We start from the raw sequence: 16,640 nt of genomic DNA on the forward strand, positions 1-16,640 counted from the left end.
AGTTGTGCTGTCTCATGCTGAGGTGGAATCATCCAATCTGAGAAGATGAGTGCTGACCCGGTTAAAAAAGCCCATCGACATCATATTTTACAGTATGGGGGAAGTGTGAACGTTTGTTAGCACTGTGAGAGATCAGTGGTGTCAGCTCAATACCGTCTGCTTGGCTGTTTGTGGTAAGTGGGAAGTAGTGATTTAGGATCAGTTTTTCCTTTCAGATAATAATGAACCAGACAGGGGTGACCAGATCCTAGAACAGCACTCTTACTTTGAGGCGTTTTGTGAATACGAGGCCCTGATCTCACTGGTGGGAAGTAAATGCAAGATGACCAAACTTTGAGCAATATCTGCCGAGCTAAGCTGAAGACCAGTTTATTCAGGCCAGCGACGTGGAAGTTAAGCTGGAATGTTTTTCTGTGGATGTTAAGCTAGTAGGTGTATATGCCAATGCCAACACTGGCGCTCTCTCTCACTGTTTGTCTGAGTCTTGCATTTCCATACAGCTCAGTATCTGATACGCACCCACCCCACGGACACAAGCATATCGTTGGCATGAGCATCTGTCATTTCACTCGTGTATGTGTGGGCGCTTCTGAGCTGGTTACTACACGTGTGTGTCTCAGTGTGTGTGCTTCTGGACATTCGAACAGTATCTGCGTGTGTTTATTTGTATGTGTACAGTATATAGTCAGGTCCAAAAGTATTGGTACCCTTGAGCAAGTCACTTAACCCAAAATTGCCCCTGTAAGTCGCTCTGGATAAGAGCATCTGCTAAATGACTCAAATGTAATGAAGATGAACATTAACAAACTGTATAAAATAAACAAGACAAATACTGGGCTCTGTTGTATTCTCAAAACATGTTGAAAATTATATTATTTTATATGAATACAATTGCTCAGAGAAAGAGATTTTGTTTAATTAACAGGTACGCTTCTTTTCTTTTCTCAAAAAGACAAGGCTCAAAATGATTGTCCCCCTATTTCAATACATTTCAATACCTCAACTTGCAAGGATAACGGCACTGAGCCTTTAAAAAAATATATTTTATGAGATTGGAGACCACATTGGGAGGGATCTTCGACCATTCCCCCATACAGAATCTTCCCAGATCCTTGATTATCCTTCATCTGCGCCGGACTGCCCTTTTCTACTCAAACCACATATCCAATGGGGGGATTAAGTCCAGAGACTGAGATGGCCATTGCGAAACTTTGATTTTGTGCTTAATTAACCATTTCCTTGTGGATTTTGATGTGGGCTTATGGGTTAATTATCTTGCTGGAAGATCCACTTTGTGGCCAAGTTTCAGCTTCCTAGCAGAGGTTTTTGGCTAACATGTCCTGGTACTGGGTAAAGTTCCTGATGCCGTTGACCTTAACAAGGGCCCCGGTAGGTATGGGGTTCTTTTTTGCTGATGCATCCTTATTTCGACGGCAAAGCCAACAATGGTGTGCGTGGCCAAAGAGCTTTGTTTTCATGTTATCTGACCATAAGCTGTAAAGGTTTTTGTCGCATGAAGATGAGGAATCGGACCGAAAGCGCAGCGTGGTAAGTGTTCATGCTTTTTATTGGAACTGAACACTATAACAAAAATAACAAAGGGAATAACCGAAACAGTCCTGTCAGGTGCAAAACACTAAACAGAAAATAACTGCCCACAAAAACCATGTGGGAAAAAGCTACCTAAGTATGGTTCCCAATCAGAGACAACAAGAGACAGCTGTCCCTGATTGAGAACCCTACATGGCCAAAACAAAGAAATACAAAAACATAGAAAAAATAACATATAGAGACATAAAAAGCTCTAAGGTCAGGGTGTGACAATAGCACAGGTTCCAATCCAAGAGCAAATGGCATTTAGCAAACTGCAGGCTTATACATTGGTTGGATGACAGGAAAATAGAGCTCTTTGGGCACACACACTAGTGTGTGTCTCTCTGTGTGTTTCTCTTTAATTAAGTATGTGTCTCAGTGTGAGTGTGTGTGTGTGTGTGTGTGTGTGTGTGTGTGTGTGTGTGTGTGTGTGTGTGTGTGCGTGCTTTGAGGAATGACTGTGCCCCTAACCCACATCCCTCCCAGCAGCCTAGTACTAGTAGTTAGTAATGCTCCAGGGATAATCCCTGGGGATAATAGTCCAATCTTTTGTTGCTACTGACCCTGCACAGGCCTCCACACGTAATGAGATTTTTAAATGCTCCTTCCCTCCCTTGATCTCTCCCTCTCCCTCTGTCTCTCTCTCTCTCTCTCTCTCTCCTCTGTCTGTCTCTCTCTTCCTCTCTCCATTTCTCTCACACACAATACTCCGATTGAGTAACATTTCTTTAAACCTTATTTGTAAATGCGCTCTCTCTCTTGCGCGCTCTCCCTCTCTCTCAAAACAGAATAAGCTGGTGGCTGTAGCTACCGTACTATGGGATCTCCATCATATGATGTACAATGTACTAACAAGCAACACTTCCTTCCTACCTGAATGCCAAAGCGAGTAGATTAAAGAAACGGGATACCATTGTGGCACATTAATAACCAAACAATTATGAAGACATATCACAACAACAAAGGGTTTTGTAAATGTCTCTTTACCTTGACAAAGATGTAGTCGTCTTGGACTGAGAGAGAGTTGTGGTCAATCTTCCCCAGGAACTGAGCCGTCACCATCTTGTCTGAGCAGTTCTGGATCAGACAGGTCACGTACAGGTACCCTGGGGAGAGAAAAATAAGAAGAAAGTGAAACTTTTCGAGGAATAAACAGTGTGGATATGGTTGTAGTGTGGTCAGATTTAGTGTGCATGTGTGCGAGAGAGAGGGACAGTGAGAGAGACCAGACAGACTGTAAGAAAAGGAGAGGCGGATATATTGAAAGTCATCAGGTAGACAGGGAGTGCTTTTGAGTGCTGAGCTGTATTAGATACGGCACATCTTCACGAGGGGCCTTCACTTCTCTACCAGTCAAAATGTCAGGGGGATCAGGCGTAGCCTCCGACAGAAAGGCAGAGCGGGTTGGGTTAGCTTCTGTCGCAACGCTAAACCGTATTGAATTTCACACAGCAGCAGCTGCATCAGCAACAACAGTCAGTAGTGGCAAGACCGCTGAAAACACAGCTTTCCGCCTCACAAACCAGATGGAAGTGACAAGCTAGCGTTGGAAGAAAATGCAAACAGTCCAAAACACCACAAAATCAAACTTTATCTTAGGGGGGGGTCTTAAGTTCTACTTTTTACTTTTTTCAAGTTCTCTCTTTCGGTCTTCTGTGGTTTATTATTGCTTAACTTTTGTTCCAGTCTGGCTGACCGAAAAATGTACTGCAATGCTCAGGCGTTTAATCAAAACAGCATACGGGGAGATCTCATTAAAAGGCAATTAGATTGGTTAAGCATTCACTTCCAGTTTGTGACACGTACACTTATTCATACGGCGCACGGACCTGCTACACTCTCGCTGCCTGACCCGGCTGAGGAGGAAATAACGCAAAACAACTGAAAACCACGTATCACGAAACAACGTAGCAGCTGGAAAGAGAAACTTCCGGGAAAGGACAGACTAAAAGGGAAGAACGCAGGAAAAGAGCAGACGTTTTTTGGGGGGGGCGTACCGTCATCTCTTCAGAACATCCAAGACCACCACGGTTTCCGACATGAATTTTGCGTATAGTTTCAAAGATGGCGTGAAAGACTACGTGATAGTGAGAGAACAGGACGTTACTTCGAGTTTTACCCCCCAACATGATTATGTGAGTCTACGTGCACTCGCTCAGTGTGCTGCTGTATGCATCTGGGTGTGTGACGAGACAAAAGGATGTCCGTGTGTTTGCATTAGCACCCGCAACGCTCCCCACATCAATCTCCCCAATGACACACACACAGACCCTGCCAGTCTCCCAGCGAGCCTGCTTCATCCATCAACCCATCACCTGTACCCCCTCCCCCCATCTTACCCCCTCATCACCCACCATCCCTGGGCACAGACCCTAAGCAAATCCCAGGATTTGTGTTAGAACTAGGCCTCTCCCTGGGGTTCAGCTCCACTATGTGACCAGGCCACCCACCATCCCCCCTGCTACCTGCCATCGTTTAACCTTGACAGGACCCAGGGTGACAGGGTGGCGCAGGGGGAACAGCTTGGCCTGGCATGCCTGGTCGCATGGGCCCCTCTAACCCATCCGTCTGGATGTATGAGCTGCCATACGATAGAGAGGCGGGGGAGGGTGGGGGAGATGGGAACCATGTGGCCCTGCCTAGCCCAGGAAAGAGCTCTCCTGCCTGGGCAGCTGGCCTAGACAGACAGACTCTCTGGTTCTCTGAAAAAACACGGCCGGGCTTGTTCAGGATGACAGGTTTCACACTCTGTCCGGTACACAATCAGAAAGTAGAGACACATATATGGGATTTGGGAGTTGTTTCTCACATTCTGGGGGAGGATGATGACACTATTGTAAGTATGACACTTTGGTGACTTAATTTGATCAGAAAAACTGTGTTAATTTTAGTAAACATGGTATTAACATGTCCTCTCCTTCATTTGTCCTTCATTTGTACTTCCTCTCCTTCTTTTTGTGCCTTCGAGTCTCAGATTCTATACTTCTCCTTGTCTACACTGTGGGATTGCGGGTTGTGAATTCTAATGCATACAAACATACAGTACCAATCAAAAGTTTGAACACACCAACTCATTCAAGGGTTTTTATTTATTTTATTTTTTTACATTTTCTACATTGTTGAAGTTGTGAAGACATCAAAACTATGAAATAACACATATGGAATCATGTTGTAACCAAAATAAAGTGTTAAACAAATCAAAATATATTTAATATATTAGATTCTTAGTTGCCACCCTTTGCATTGATGACAGCTTTGCACACTCTTGGCATTCTCACAACCAGCTTCACAAGGTAGTCAAATGGAATGCATTTCAAATAACAAGTGTGCCTTGTTAAAAGTTCATTTGTGGAATATCTTTCCTTCTTAATGTGTTTGAGCCAATCAGTTGTGTTGTGACAAGGTAGTGGTGGTATACAGAAGATAGCCCTATTTTGTAAAAGACCAAGTCCATATTATGGCAAGAACAGCTTAAATGACAGTCCATCATTACTTTATGACATGAAGGTCAGTCAATCCGGATCATTTCAAGAACTTTGAAAGTTTCTTCAAGGGCAGTCGCAAAAATCATCAAGCGATATGATGAAACTGTCTCTCATGAGGACCGCCACAGGAAAGGAAGACCTCGAGTCACCTCTGCTGCAGAGGATACATTCATTGGAGTTAACTGCACCACAGATTGCAGCCCAAATAAATGCTTCACAGAGTTCAACAGACACATCTCAACATCAACTGTTCAGAGGAGACTGCGTAAATCAGGCCTTCATGGTCAAATTGCTGCAAAGAAACCACTACTAAGGCACCAATAAAAAGAGACTTTAAATTAAAAATATTTTTTTTTTAGAAGAGACTTGCTTGGGCCAAGAAACTCGAGGAATGGACCGGTGGAAATCTGTACTTTGGTCTGATTAATTCAAATTTGAGATTTTTGGTTCCAACCGCCGTGTCTCTGTGAGATGCAGAGTAGGTGAACGGATGATCTCCGCATGTGTGGTTCCCACCATGAAGCATGGAGGAGGAGGTGTGATGGTGTGGGGGTGCTTTGCTGGTGACAATGTCTGTGATATATTTAGAATTCAAGGCACACTTAACCAGCATGGCTAGCACAGCAATCTGCAGCGATACACCATCCCATCTGGTTTGTGCTTAGTGGGACTATCATTTGTTTTCAACAGGATAATGACCCAACACACCTCCAGGCTGTGTAAGGGCTATTTGACCAAGAAGGAGAGTGCAGCATCAGATGACCTGGCCTCCACAATCATGGGATGAGTTTATTTATATATTTTTACATTTTTTTCTTCACCTTATTTCACCTATTTAACCAGGTAGGCTAGTTGAGAACAAGTTCTCATTTGCAACTGCTACCTGGCCAAGATAAAGCAGAGCAACTGGACACATACAACAACACAGAGTTACACGTGGAATAAACAAACATACAGTCAATAATACAGTACAAAAAGAAAACAAAAAGTCTGTATACAGTAAGTGCAAATGAGGTAAGATAAGGGACTTAAGGAAATAATTAGACAATGGTGGCAAAGTAATTATAATATAGCAATTAAACACTGGAATGGTAGATGTGCAGAAGATGAATGTGCAAGTAGAGATACTGGGGTGCAAAGGAGCAAGATGAATAAATAAATACAGTATGGGGAAGAGGTAGATAGATGGGCTGTTTACATATCGGCTATGTACAGGTGCAGTGATCTGTGAGCTGCTCTGACAGCTGGTGCTTAAAGCTAGTGACAGAGATATGAGTCTCCAGCTTAAGGGATTTTTGTAGTTTGTTCCAGTAATTGGCAGCAGAGAATTGAAGGAAAGGCGGCCAAAGAGGAATTGGCTTTGGGGGTGACCAGTGAGATATACCTGCTGGAGCACGTGCTATGAGTGGGTGCTGCTATGGTGACCAGTGAGCTGAGATAAGACGGGGCTTTACCTAGCAGAGACTTGTAGATAACCTGTAGCCAGTGGGTTTGGCGACGAGAATGAAGCGAGGGCCAACCAACGAGAGTGTACAGGTCGCAGTGGTGGGTAGTGTATGGGGCTTTGGTGACAAAACTGATGGCACTGTGATAGACTGCATCCAATTTGTTGAGTAGAGTGTTGGAGGCTATATTATAGATGACATCGCCAAAGTCGAGGATCGGTAGGTAGTTGTCATGAGTTGGACCCAGAGTGAAGTGCACTGAGTGAAGTGCTCAGCTTGTGAGTGAAGTGCTCAGCTTTTGTGGGAACTCCATCAAGACTGTTGGAAAAGCATTCCAGGTGAAGCTGGTTGAGAGAATGCCATGAGTGTGCAAAGCTGTCATCAAGCCAAAGGTTGGCTACTTTGAAGAATCTCAAATATAAAACATATTTTGATTCACTTGACACTTTTTTGGTTACTACATGATTCCATATGTGTTATTTCATAGCTTTCATGTCTTCACTATTATTATACAATGTAGAAAATAGTAAAAATAAAGAATGTACCTATGTCACACATTTTGACTGGTACTGTACATTCTAACATAGGCATGAAGACACACACAAATGTTTACATCTGGGCACAAACACAAGCACACACATTCGCACGCACACACATTCGCACACACACACACCCATCCCCACCCCCCACACTACACACACCTATTCCCCTTGGTGGGTCGTGCAGAGCTAACCTGGCTGGCTGATGATATGATAATCCATGGTAATATAATATAATGATAATATCTTATAATGATATGATAATCCTGGTGCCTGTGGGAGTTGAGTGAGGAGTTGAGAGCGTTGCACAGGCAGACTTGTCTTCAAGGGAGAGGAATGGCATGAGAGAAGGGTAGTTGAGGGTAGCAATGTGCGTTTAGGGGATTCGAGAAGAATCGCATTTGGTCGGTGAGAAAGAGGTCAAAGATGTAGCTCACAGAATCCATCCAGACATGCGTGCACACTGAAAGAAGTGCATCGTACCTCCACTTGTGTCCTGCATCTCCATATGCACCAAGTCAGGGTCCACATCTACACCAGCCACAGACCTGAGACAGAGGAGGTTAGTATTAAAGTTGGCAGCTGGGGAAAACATAACCAAACTTGTCGTGCACTTAACCTTCTCTCTCTCTATCTCTCTCTCTCTCTCTCTCCCTCTCTCTCTCCCTCCCCCTCTCCCTCTCCCTCTCCCTCTCCCCCTCTCTCTCTCCCTCTCCCCCTCTCTCTCTCTCTCTCCCTCTCCCTCTCTCTCCCTCTCTCTTTCTCCTCCTCTCTCTCTCCCTCTCTCTCTCCCTCTCTCTCTCCCTTTCTCTTTCTCCCCCTCTCTCTCTCTCTCTCCCTCCCTCTCTCCCTCCCTTCCCCCCCTTCCTATTGTCACTTTCTCTCTGTCCTCCTAGTAAAGTGAACCTGATTAGAAGTCGGCGGGGAAGTCTGTGAAATCTCCCCAGCTCTATAAAGATATAGGTGAGATATAAAAACCTCCATTGCGCTCCCTATAAAGAGGCTTTATGAGCAATTAGCAAGCTGGGGAAGAGAGGGAGAGAATGAATGGGATAGGGAAGAGGAAAGGAGGGAGGGAGAAATAGAGTGAACAAAACTCCTTCTGGAAAAAAGTTGAATTCTATTTCACATGTTTCCTTACGTTCGTATTCTCCTCACATACTGTGTCATTCTCTGAGTTGTGTTTCCTGTCTGCTCTTGGCCTCAAGCAGCATACGAGCCACCATTTCACCACCCATAACCAATTCACATCTGTTCTATTTCATGGGATAGCCACTAGCCAGCAATGCTTTACACAAGATAAATAGTTGAAATACCTCTAAACCCAACTCTGAACGTGTAGAGAAAGTGGTACAAAGCACTAGTGTCTGGCGTCCATCTTGTCGGACGGACCACCCTGCCAGATAGAAGCTGACTAGCTCTTTAAAGTTTTCCTGATTTATAAGGACCCCAGACCACTCTTCTCTTCCGCTCTTTTAGGAGCAGTAGGCCACGCAGTGAGGATAAAGCTATTCCAGACCCAACTATTAGCTAATTCTGGCAATTCGGAAAGCACGGATCCAATTCGGAATGCACGGATCCTGACCAAGAGTTTTTCTTGGTCAGGTCATGTGGTCAGAAAAAAAACTCCTGGTCCTAATGTGTTCTAGCAAGAGAGAAATGTTTTGCTTGACCATATGACTTGACTAGGAAAAACTCCCTAGGCATATCACTTCTGTGTCTCTGTTAGTATTTTACATCTCATTACATACTCGCTATTAGACTGTTTGGGGAGTCACTGGCCAAAGCAAAGTATATGTGGTGATATTTTATTGGTAGTCAGTGGTTAGGGATACAAATGTGGTGCTTGGATTACTTATACGGTACGTAATCTTTTGATCTCTCATTTCCTACAGCTAGTGCCAATACATACATCATAAAAAAGGTTTTCTAATGCCTTTGTAATGTTATCAATGTGTGAAATGCAATGCATTGTAAAGTGTAAGGGAATTGCCTCTATACCCAGATCTGGGATCAGTTTTACATCTCAACTGATAGTGGGGGCGAAGGTCCGACTTGTGTTGGGTAATCTGATCCTAGATCAGATATTAGCCACAACATCTGCTTGACTCAAAACAGACTTTGGAACTAATCTATCTATCCTCATACAGTAAGATGTGCTGGGGATGATTTGGTGAATGGCTTTACAACCACTGATCTGGAGCCAGCTGATAACTCAGGCCTCAACACTACTGGCTTTACAACCACTGATCTGGATCCAAGGGGATCAGAGATCATTTCTGAGAGGTGAGAGCAGCAAACAGGCAGGAACTGTTTCTATGACCTTCTGGGTACACTCAGAACAGGAGCAAGGGAGGGAGGGATAGAGAGAGAGAGGGAGGGATAGAGAGAGAGAGAGAGGGATTAGACCCAACCAAATCATGGTAATTACTTGACACATTGGAAAGAATTAACAAAAAAACAGAGCAAACTAGAATGCTATTTGGCCCTAAACAGAGAGTACACAGCGGCAGAATACCTGACCACTGTGACTGACCCAAAATTAAGGAAAGCTTTGACTATGTACAGACTCAGCGAGCATAGCCTTGCTATTGAGAAACGCCGCCGTAGGCAGACATGGCTCTCAAGAGAAGACAGGCTGTGTGCTCACTGCCCACAAAATGAGGTGGAAACTGAGCTGCACTTCCTAACCTCCTGCCCAATGTATGACCATATTAGAGAGACATATTTCCCTCAGATTACACAGATCCACAAAGAATTCAAAAACAAACCCAATTTGGAAAAACTCCCATATCTACTGGGTGAAATTCCACAGTGTGCCATCAGAGCAGCAAGATTTGTGACCTGTGAACCAGTGAAGAACACGCACCATTGTAAGTACAACCCATATCTATGCTTATTTATTTTATCTTGTGTCCTTTACCATTTGTACATTGTAAAAACACTGTATATATATAATATGACATTTGTAATGTCTTTATTGTTTTGAAACTTCTGTATGTGTGATGTCTACTGTTAATTTCACTTTATATATTATCTACCTTACTTGCTTTGGCAATGTTAACAAATGTTTCCCATGCCAATAAAGCCCTTGAATTGAATTGAATTGAATTGAGAGAGAGAGAGAGAGAGAGAGAGAGAGAGAGAGAGAGAGAGAGAGAGAGAGAGAGAGAGAGACAGAGAGAGAGAGAGAGAGAGAGACAGAGAGAAACAGAGAGAGAGAGAGAGAGAGAGAGAGAGAGAGAGAGAGAGAGAGAGAGAGAGAGAGAGAGAGAGGAAGAGAGAGAGAGTGAGAGACAGAGAGAGAGAGGGGGGATGCAGAAGGAGTGAGGAGATAAACCTCAAATTGAAAAACTCTAACCTGTGAGTTGATCACAGCTACATTTTGTGAGTGAGAGTGTGACAATGTAAAGGCCAGAGTTACAGTACTGTAAAGCAAGTGGGAGACATACTGTAACAGGAATAGAAAATCACTGACCAATATATCCTGTCCTTGGTCACTCGTTCCTGCATTAGAGTCCACTTCCGGCCCAAATCCGTGGACACATAGAGCTTTGAATAGAAAACATTCAAACAATGAATTTACACCAAGGTTCTTTACATCAAAGTTTGAGCTAATGTCATCAATTTATATGATAAAAAATAGTAAATGCCAGACAAAACAGGAGTTGTATGGATAAAGAGGTGAAATGGATGATTGTCATGGCTTTTCATCTCAGTATTGGTGATTTTATGGTGTCAGAACATCCCTCAGTGTGTAGTAAATTGTGTTGAAGAACATCCCTCAGTGTGTAGTAAATTGTGTTGAAGAACATCCCTCAGTGTGTAGTATATTGTGCTGAATAACATCCCTCAGTGTGTAGTATATTGTGCTGAATAACATCCCTCAGTGTGTAGTAAATTGTGCTGAAGAACATCCCTCAGTGTGTAGTAAATTGTGCTGAAGAACATCATTCAGTGTGTAGTAAATTGTGCTGAAGAACATCCCTCAGTGTGTAGTAAATTATGCTGAAGAACATCATTCAGTGTGTAGTAAATTGTGCTGAAGAACATCCCTCAGTGTGAGTAAATTGTGTTGAAGAACCTCCCTCAGTGTGTAGTAAATTATGCTGAAGAACATCCCTCAGTGTGTAGTAAATTGTGCTGAAGAACATCCCTCAGTGTGTAGTAAATTGTGCTGAAGAACATCATTCAGTGTGTAGTAAATTGTGCTGAAGAACATCCCTCAGTGTGTAGTAAATTGTGCTGAAGAACATCCCTCAGTGTGTAGTAAATTATGCTGAAGAACATCCCTCAGTGTGAGTAAATTGTGCTGAAGAACATCCGGTCCAGTTAGTTAAGCAAGAGAATTTCACGGTTCACCTACCTCAGGCTAACCTCTATTAATCTTAGTTGGTTATTCCGTGTGTGTGCGTGTGTCAGTATGTGAGTTTGGTTGTGTGTGCATGTGTACCATTGATCGGCTTAATAATGAATATGTATTGATTTTCTCACCAGGTATCCCAGCAGACATAAACAGCACAAAAAAGGTTTCACCAGCAAGCCTGCACACATTCCCTTACTGCCACACACACACACACACACACACACACACACACACACACACACACACACACACACACACACACACACACACACACACACACACACACACACACGGCTGGAGTGGAAAAGATGGAATGGCATCAAATACATCAGACACATGGTTTGATACCATTCCATTGCCTCCGTTCCAGCCAATATTATGAGCCGTTCTCCCCTCAGCTGCCTCCCCTGACACGCACATAGGGTATTGCAAGTGCAAACACACTTTAGCAGAAGACAACAAACCTTTGCAAACACCGAATCTCTCGCTGAAATCCAGAAAGCCCAATTTAATCGATAGGATCAAACGTAATAAAACCGGATTGACTGAACCAAGATAAATCAAACCTGACCACAGCAACATCTCCAAAGGATAACCAATCGCAAGGGGCATTATCTCACCAATCATCTCTCCCATACAAATATATGAATTCTAACAGGCGTTTGGAGGAGAGGGGGGCCATCGTAGGCCTCCCATCTCTTTCTTCCGCTAAATTATTTTTCTGTACTGTTAAATTACTTTTTTTACTCTCCATCTGTAGCCTGGCCATATGGAACAGATTAAAACCTCATTTCATTTCTTGTTTAATTAACTCTAAATGATTCAAGTGGAGGTCCCTCCATTTTCTGTTGCTACTGTGACTGTGAGTTATCTGAGGAGAGATCGGAGATGATGCCAAATGTGACGCAGAACTGTCCCTCGACACTGACCTACGGTCAGTTTTGTGTTTTACTGCCCCAATGGTTATGAATTTCAAAACGATTGGGATCTGGGGAAGGTAAGCTGATCTGTGACTAAGGGCATTTTTTTTTCACTGTACGTATAGTTGGTCAATTCAACACACTCCGTATTCCCCACACTGTAGGCTCATTATAACCACGCTGAATAAAACAACACGGAGTCAATTTTTTGTCATATTTCACACATTGTTATACAGCATTGGTGAACTGGAAATGTTTTTTTTTTTTTGCATGTCCCAACTCCCCCTGAGACACCCTTGGAGACTAAGGTCACGGGAAGCCATTAACAACAGCGACCCTAGAGCAATTAGGGTTAAGTGCCTTTTTCAAGGGGACATTGGCAGATTTTTCTACTTTGTCGGCTCGGGGATTCGAACGAGCATCCTTTCAGTTACTGGCCCAATGCTCTTTCCGCTAGGCTACCTACGCCATACAACACGGCACACTATGTTTGCTAGGGCAAGGCTATCCTAGCTGTGCATTAAGTAGCACTGTAAAGTGTATCTGTCCAAAACAAGTTCGCTGCTCAAAGCGATTTTTGGTATTTTAGCATATTTACAACATATAGTTCTGTTAATTGTGAACTGATAGAAATGCTATGAACATGAAATAGATATCCCCACAAAAGCACAATTATCTATAATTATGACATTGACCCACCTTTCCCTCCTTGCAGTAAGCCAGCACCTTGTCCTCCTCCTTGGGGTGGAAGAGGAGGGTCTCCGCGGTGAAGGAGAGGGGCTGTCGCTGGAACGAGGAGCCCTCGTCTGTACTAATGAACAGCATCTGGTCACGCTCGTTAATGGACGAGCTCACCAGGATCACCTGACAGAGAGAGGTCAGAGGTCAGAGGTTAGAAGGGAGATAAGGATAAGGTCCGTACTGTATAGGGTCATGTTAATGTGGTAATGTTTGATTTGGGTTTCTGGGGTTGAAATGTGGTACGTGTGGTAGGGGTGGAGAGAAGCATGCACCCACGCACGCCATATTTCCAATCAGGGCCACTCTCAAGGCTTACTCCGTGGCGACACCATATTGATTATCTAATATTCCCTTTCATAGCTCATCACAGGGACATGTTTTAAACGGGGGAACTCCGAGCTTACCATCTCACCAATCATTATTAAGTGTTGGACACACAGAGGTAAACCACCTAAAGGGCTGAGCAACACAAAACTTATTATCCAATCAGATCGCTCAATATTCTGTCATCTGCAATAATCAGACATAAGGGAACAGTCGGAGCAAGATGGGAAAAATGTTCATCTACATTTTGCATACACACTGAATTTGGGCCAATTAATTGCACAAGCTAGCCTACTTCCTCTCTCTTCCTCTCACTATTGCTAGGCCCCCCCCATGCCTGCATTTAAGCATTACTTTGTGCCTCCCGAGTGGTGCAGCAGTCTAAGGCTTGAGGTATCACTACAGACCCGGGTTTGATCTCAGGCTGTCACAATTGGCCCAGCGTCGCCCGGGTTAGGGGAAGGTTTGGCCGGGTGGGCTTTACTTGGCTCATCGTACTCCTGTGGTGGGCCGGGCGCCTGTAGGCTGACTTCGGTCGTCGGTTGAGCGGTGTTTCCTCCAACACATTGGTGCAGCTGGCTTCTGGGTTAAGCGGGCGGGTGTTAAGAAGCACGGTTTTGGCGGGTCATGTTTCGGATGACGCACGACTCAACTTTCGCCTTTCCCGAGCCCGTTGGGGAGTTGCAGCGATGAGACAAGATTGCTATTGGATATCATCAAAGTTCGTGAGAAAAAGGGGGTAAAATAACCCCCAAAATTATAATAACATTCCTTAGGGCGCTCCGCTCTGCATCGCACTGGCTCCCCAATCCGGGCTGTGTGTTTGTGTGCTGTGTGGGGGTGCGCATGCACGCGTGTAAGGGTTGAGCGAGCCGGGTCTAAGCAGCCTTCTATGGATCGCCACGGTCAATTAACAACTCCTAGCCTGGCTGTTTGTTCTGCCTGCAGACCACCCCCTGCCCCCGGAGAGAAAGGACACTTCTCTTTCGTTCACAGAGATGGAAGGAACTGAGGAAGGACGGAGAGATGGAGGGATAGACATCAGGAAAATGGAGTGGAGGAGAAGTATCTAGGAAACTCAAAGGCCAAGAGACATACTTGGTTGTGTGTGTGTGTGTGTGTGTGTGTGTGTGTGTGTGTGTGTGTGTGTGTGTGTGTGTGTGTGTGTGTGTGTGTGTGTGTGTGTGTGTGTGTGTGTGTGTGTGTGTGTGTGTGTGTGTTCCCAAATTGCCCTGCTTTCCCTAGGGGATGCATCCATCAAAATGTCCACCTATTCCAATACCTCTTGTTTAAACAGAAATCACCCAGCTTGACGTGATGACTACTATGAGAGGACCGTTCTGACGTCACACACCTTAACCAAAGCCGGGTTCTGACCCTCTCTGACCTCCCCTGTATAACAACAGCTTACGGATTTGACTTTTTTATTTCATTTTATTTTTTTACATTTGAGATAAGCAACAAAGCGTCATAAAAGTAGCAAAAAGTAGAAACTGAACAACACCATCCGCAGTTTGGATCAGATAAACAACCTTGTGACCGAATAACCTTACAGACTGCCTGAAATAGTTTTAGACCCAAGCTACTATTATTGGATTAGGAAGCGGCATCAAGGAACAGTATAGGCTACCCCTGGCTGCCTTCTATCCCATCCGTAACCTCCTGGTGTTGCAGTAACGCTGACACACTATGAATGGTGCTGTTGTCAAGCCGACAGGACACCCCGACCTCTTCAAAAGCAACCAAACAAGGCAAAGCAAAGTCAAACCTCAAACTTGGTCCTTCTCCCTGACTTCCCTCACGACGACGACGACAAACAACGAAGCCATGAACTTTGAGAAGTCCGCACCAGGACAGAGAAACTACAATAGTGCTCCTGTACGGAGAGTCCAGATTCGCCGAATCAGAAGCTTTTCACCACAGCCGTGGCTCAAAGCGGTTTCTTCCAATTCATAACTCAACGCTCACTCAGTACAGGGCTCCCATTGTGCGCCACAGATAAAAGCGCTCCCAAAACTTCCAAAACTTGAGACGGCATAGTGGGTGTATGACACATTGGCGGAGTTATGGTAATAGGAATATCATAGAAATGGCAGTACTGTTGGCACTCTGTGTCCATCGGCCTCAAACAATAGTCACTCTCTTGTGGGTAAGGAAAAGAGACAAAGCAATCCTCACTCTGTTCACTATTATCAGCTTCCGATCGTCTTTGAGTTGTCATCTGTGATCAGGCTTAATCTGCCCTGTGGACTTAAAGAAGTAAACAATAACATTGAAAGTCACTTCCTCCCGGATCAATGTGAATTAGCTCATATATAATCACTTATAAAAACGCATCTGCTCAGGTATATATGAGAACGGCACGTGTTATCTATCTTTAAAGATTCATGTTGTGTGTAAGGGGATGGGAAATGGTTCCATAGATGGTTGTGGGACAGATCTCAGTGGCTTGAGGACATACCACTGCCATTTGGAGGGGTATACTTTACTGGGTAAACAAAAGTCCCCCACACAGTGGCACCATGGTAAGGCACCATGGCGCTCACACACACACACACCTGTATCACAGATGTAATTCATCACACAAGAACAGTCTGGCTCTTTGTCTGTCTCCTAGAACTCAGTAACGAAATGAAGACTCGTCAAAGGAACCTTACACTTACTGTCCCTGCTCGACCAACTGCACAGTAACACACACACACACACACACACACACACACACACACACACACACACACCTCTATCATGCTGCAGACTGATGACGATGAACCACAACAACATTCATCCCTTTTGAGTCACGTGAGTGCAGTTTTTTTGTCGAATCTGTAAACGTCTCCCATCCGCCTGAGCCGAGGAAAAACACAGAATCCTTCGGTTAGTGATTCTCTGTTGCCATTCTATAAACGTAGCTCCAGCCCAATTGCTTTCCACCCAATTACATATGCAAATTGGCAGTGTTGATTTTCAGTGAGAGCAGGGCCTGTGCAATAGGTGAGTGGTGAGCCGTGTTATGCTGTGAATAAACTAGAGAATAGTTGCTGTTGTAAGGATCGCCTGGGCGAACAGGAGTATATTGACATGACATTATTAATATCTCCCCAGGACTAGCTATGAGAAAGTACACGGCGCTATGTGAAAGTACACGACACCATGAGAAAGTACACGGTGCTATGAGAAAGCACACCACACTATGAGAAAGTACACAGCACTATGAGAAAGTACACAAA

At 44.2% G+C, this 16,640-nt stretch overlaps 1 protein-coding gene across 5 annotated transcripts in view; it reads right to left on the bottom strand.

Annotated features, from left to right (window-relative positions):
• Positions 1-16,640, bottom strand: part of LOC135510736 (VPS10 domain-containing receptor SorCS2-like) — a 326,373-nt gene that overhangs the window by 62,577 nt on the left and 247,156 nt on the right. For all 5 annotated transcript variants that reach the window (XM_064931905.1, XM_064931904.1, XM_064931902.1 and 2 more), the window contains exons 4-7: positions 13,048-13,212; positions 10,541-10,614; positions 7,546-7,610; positions 2,581-2,699 (exon numbers count right to left, since the gene is read on the bottom strand). In XM_064931905.1, coding sequence (XP_064787977.1) covers positions 2,581-2,699; positions 7,546-7,610; positions 10,541-10,614; positions 13,048-13,212 — 423 coding nt within the window. The remainder of the gene's footprint in view (positions 1-2,580; positions 2,700-7,545; positions 7,611-10,540; positions 10,615-13,047; positions 13,213-16,640) is intronic.

The sequence above is a fragment of the Oncorhynchus masou genome, chromosome 23 (genome assembly GCF_036934945.1).
Source record: "Oncorhynchus masou masou isolate Uvic2021 chromosome 23, UVic_Omas_1.1, whole genome shotgun sequence".
Lineage (NCBI taxonomy): Eukaryota > Metazoa > Chordata > Actinopteri > Salmoniformes > Salmonidae > Oncorhynchus > Oncorhynchus masou.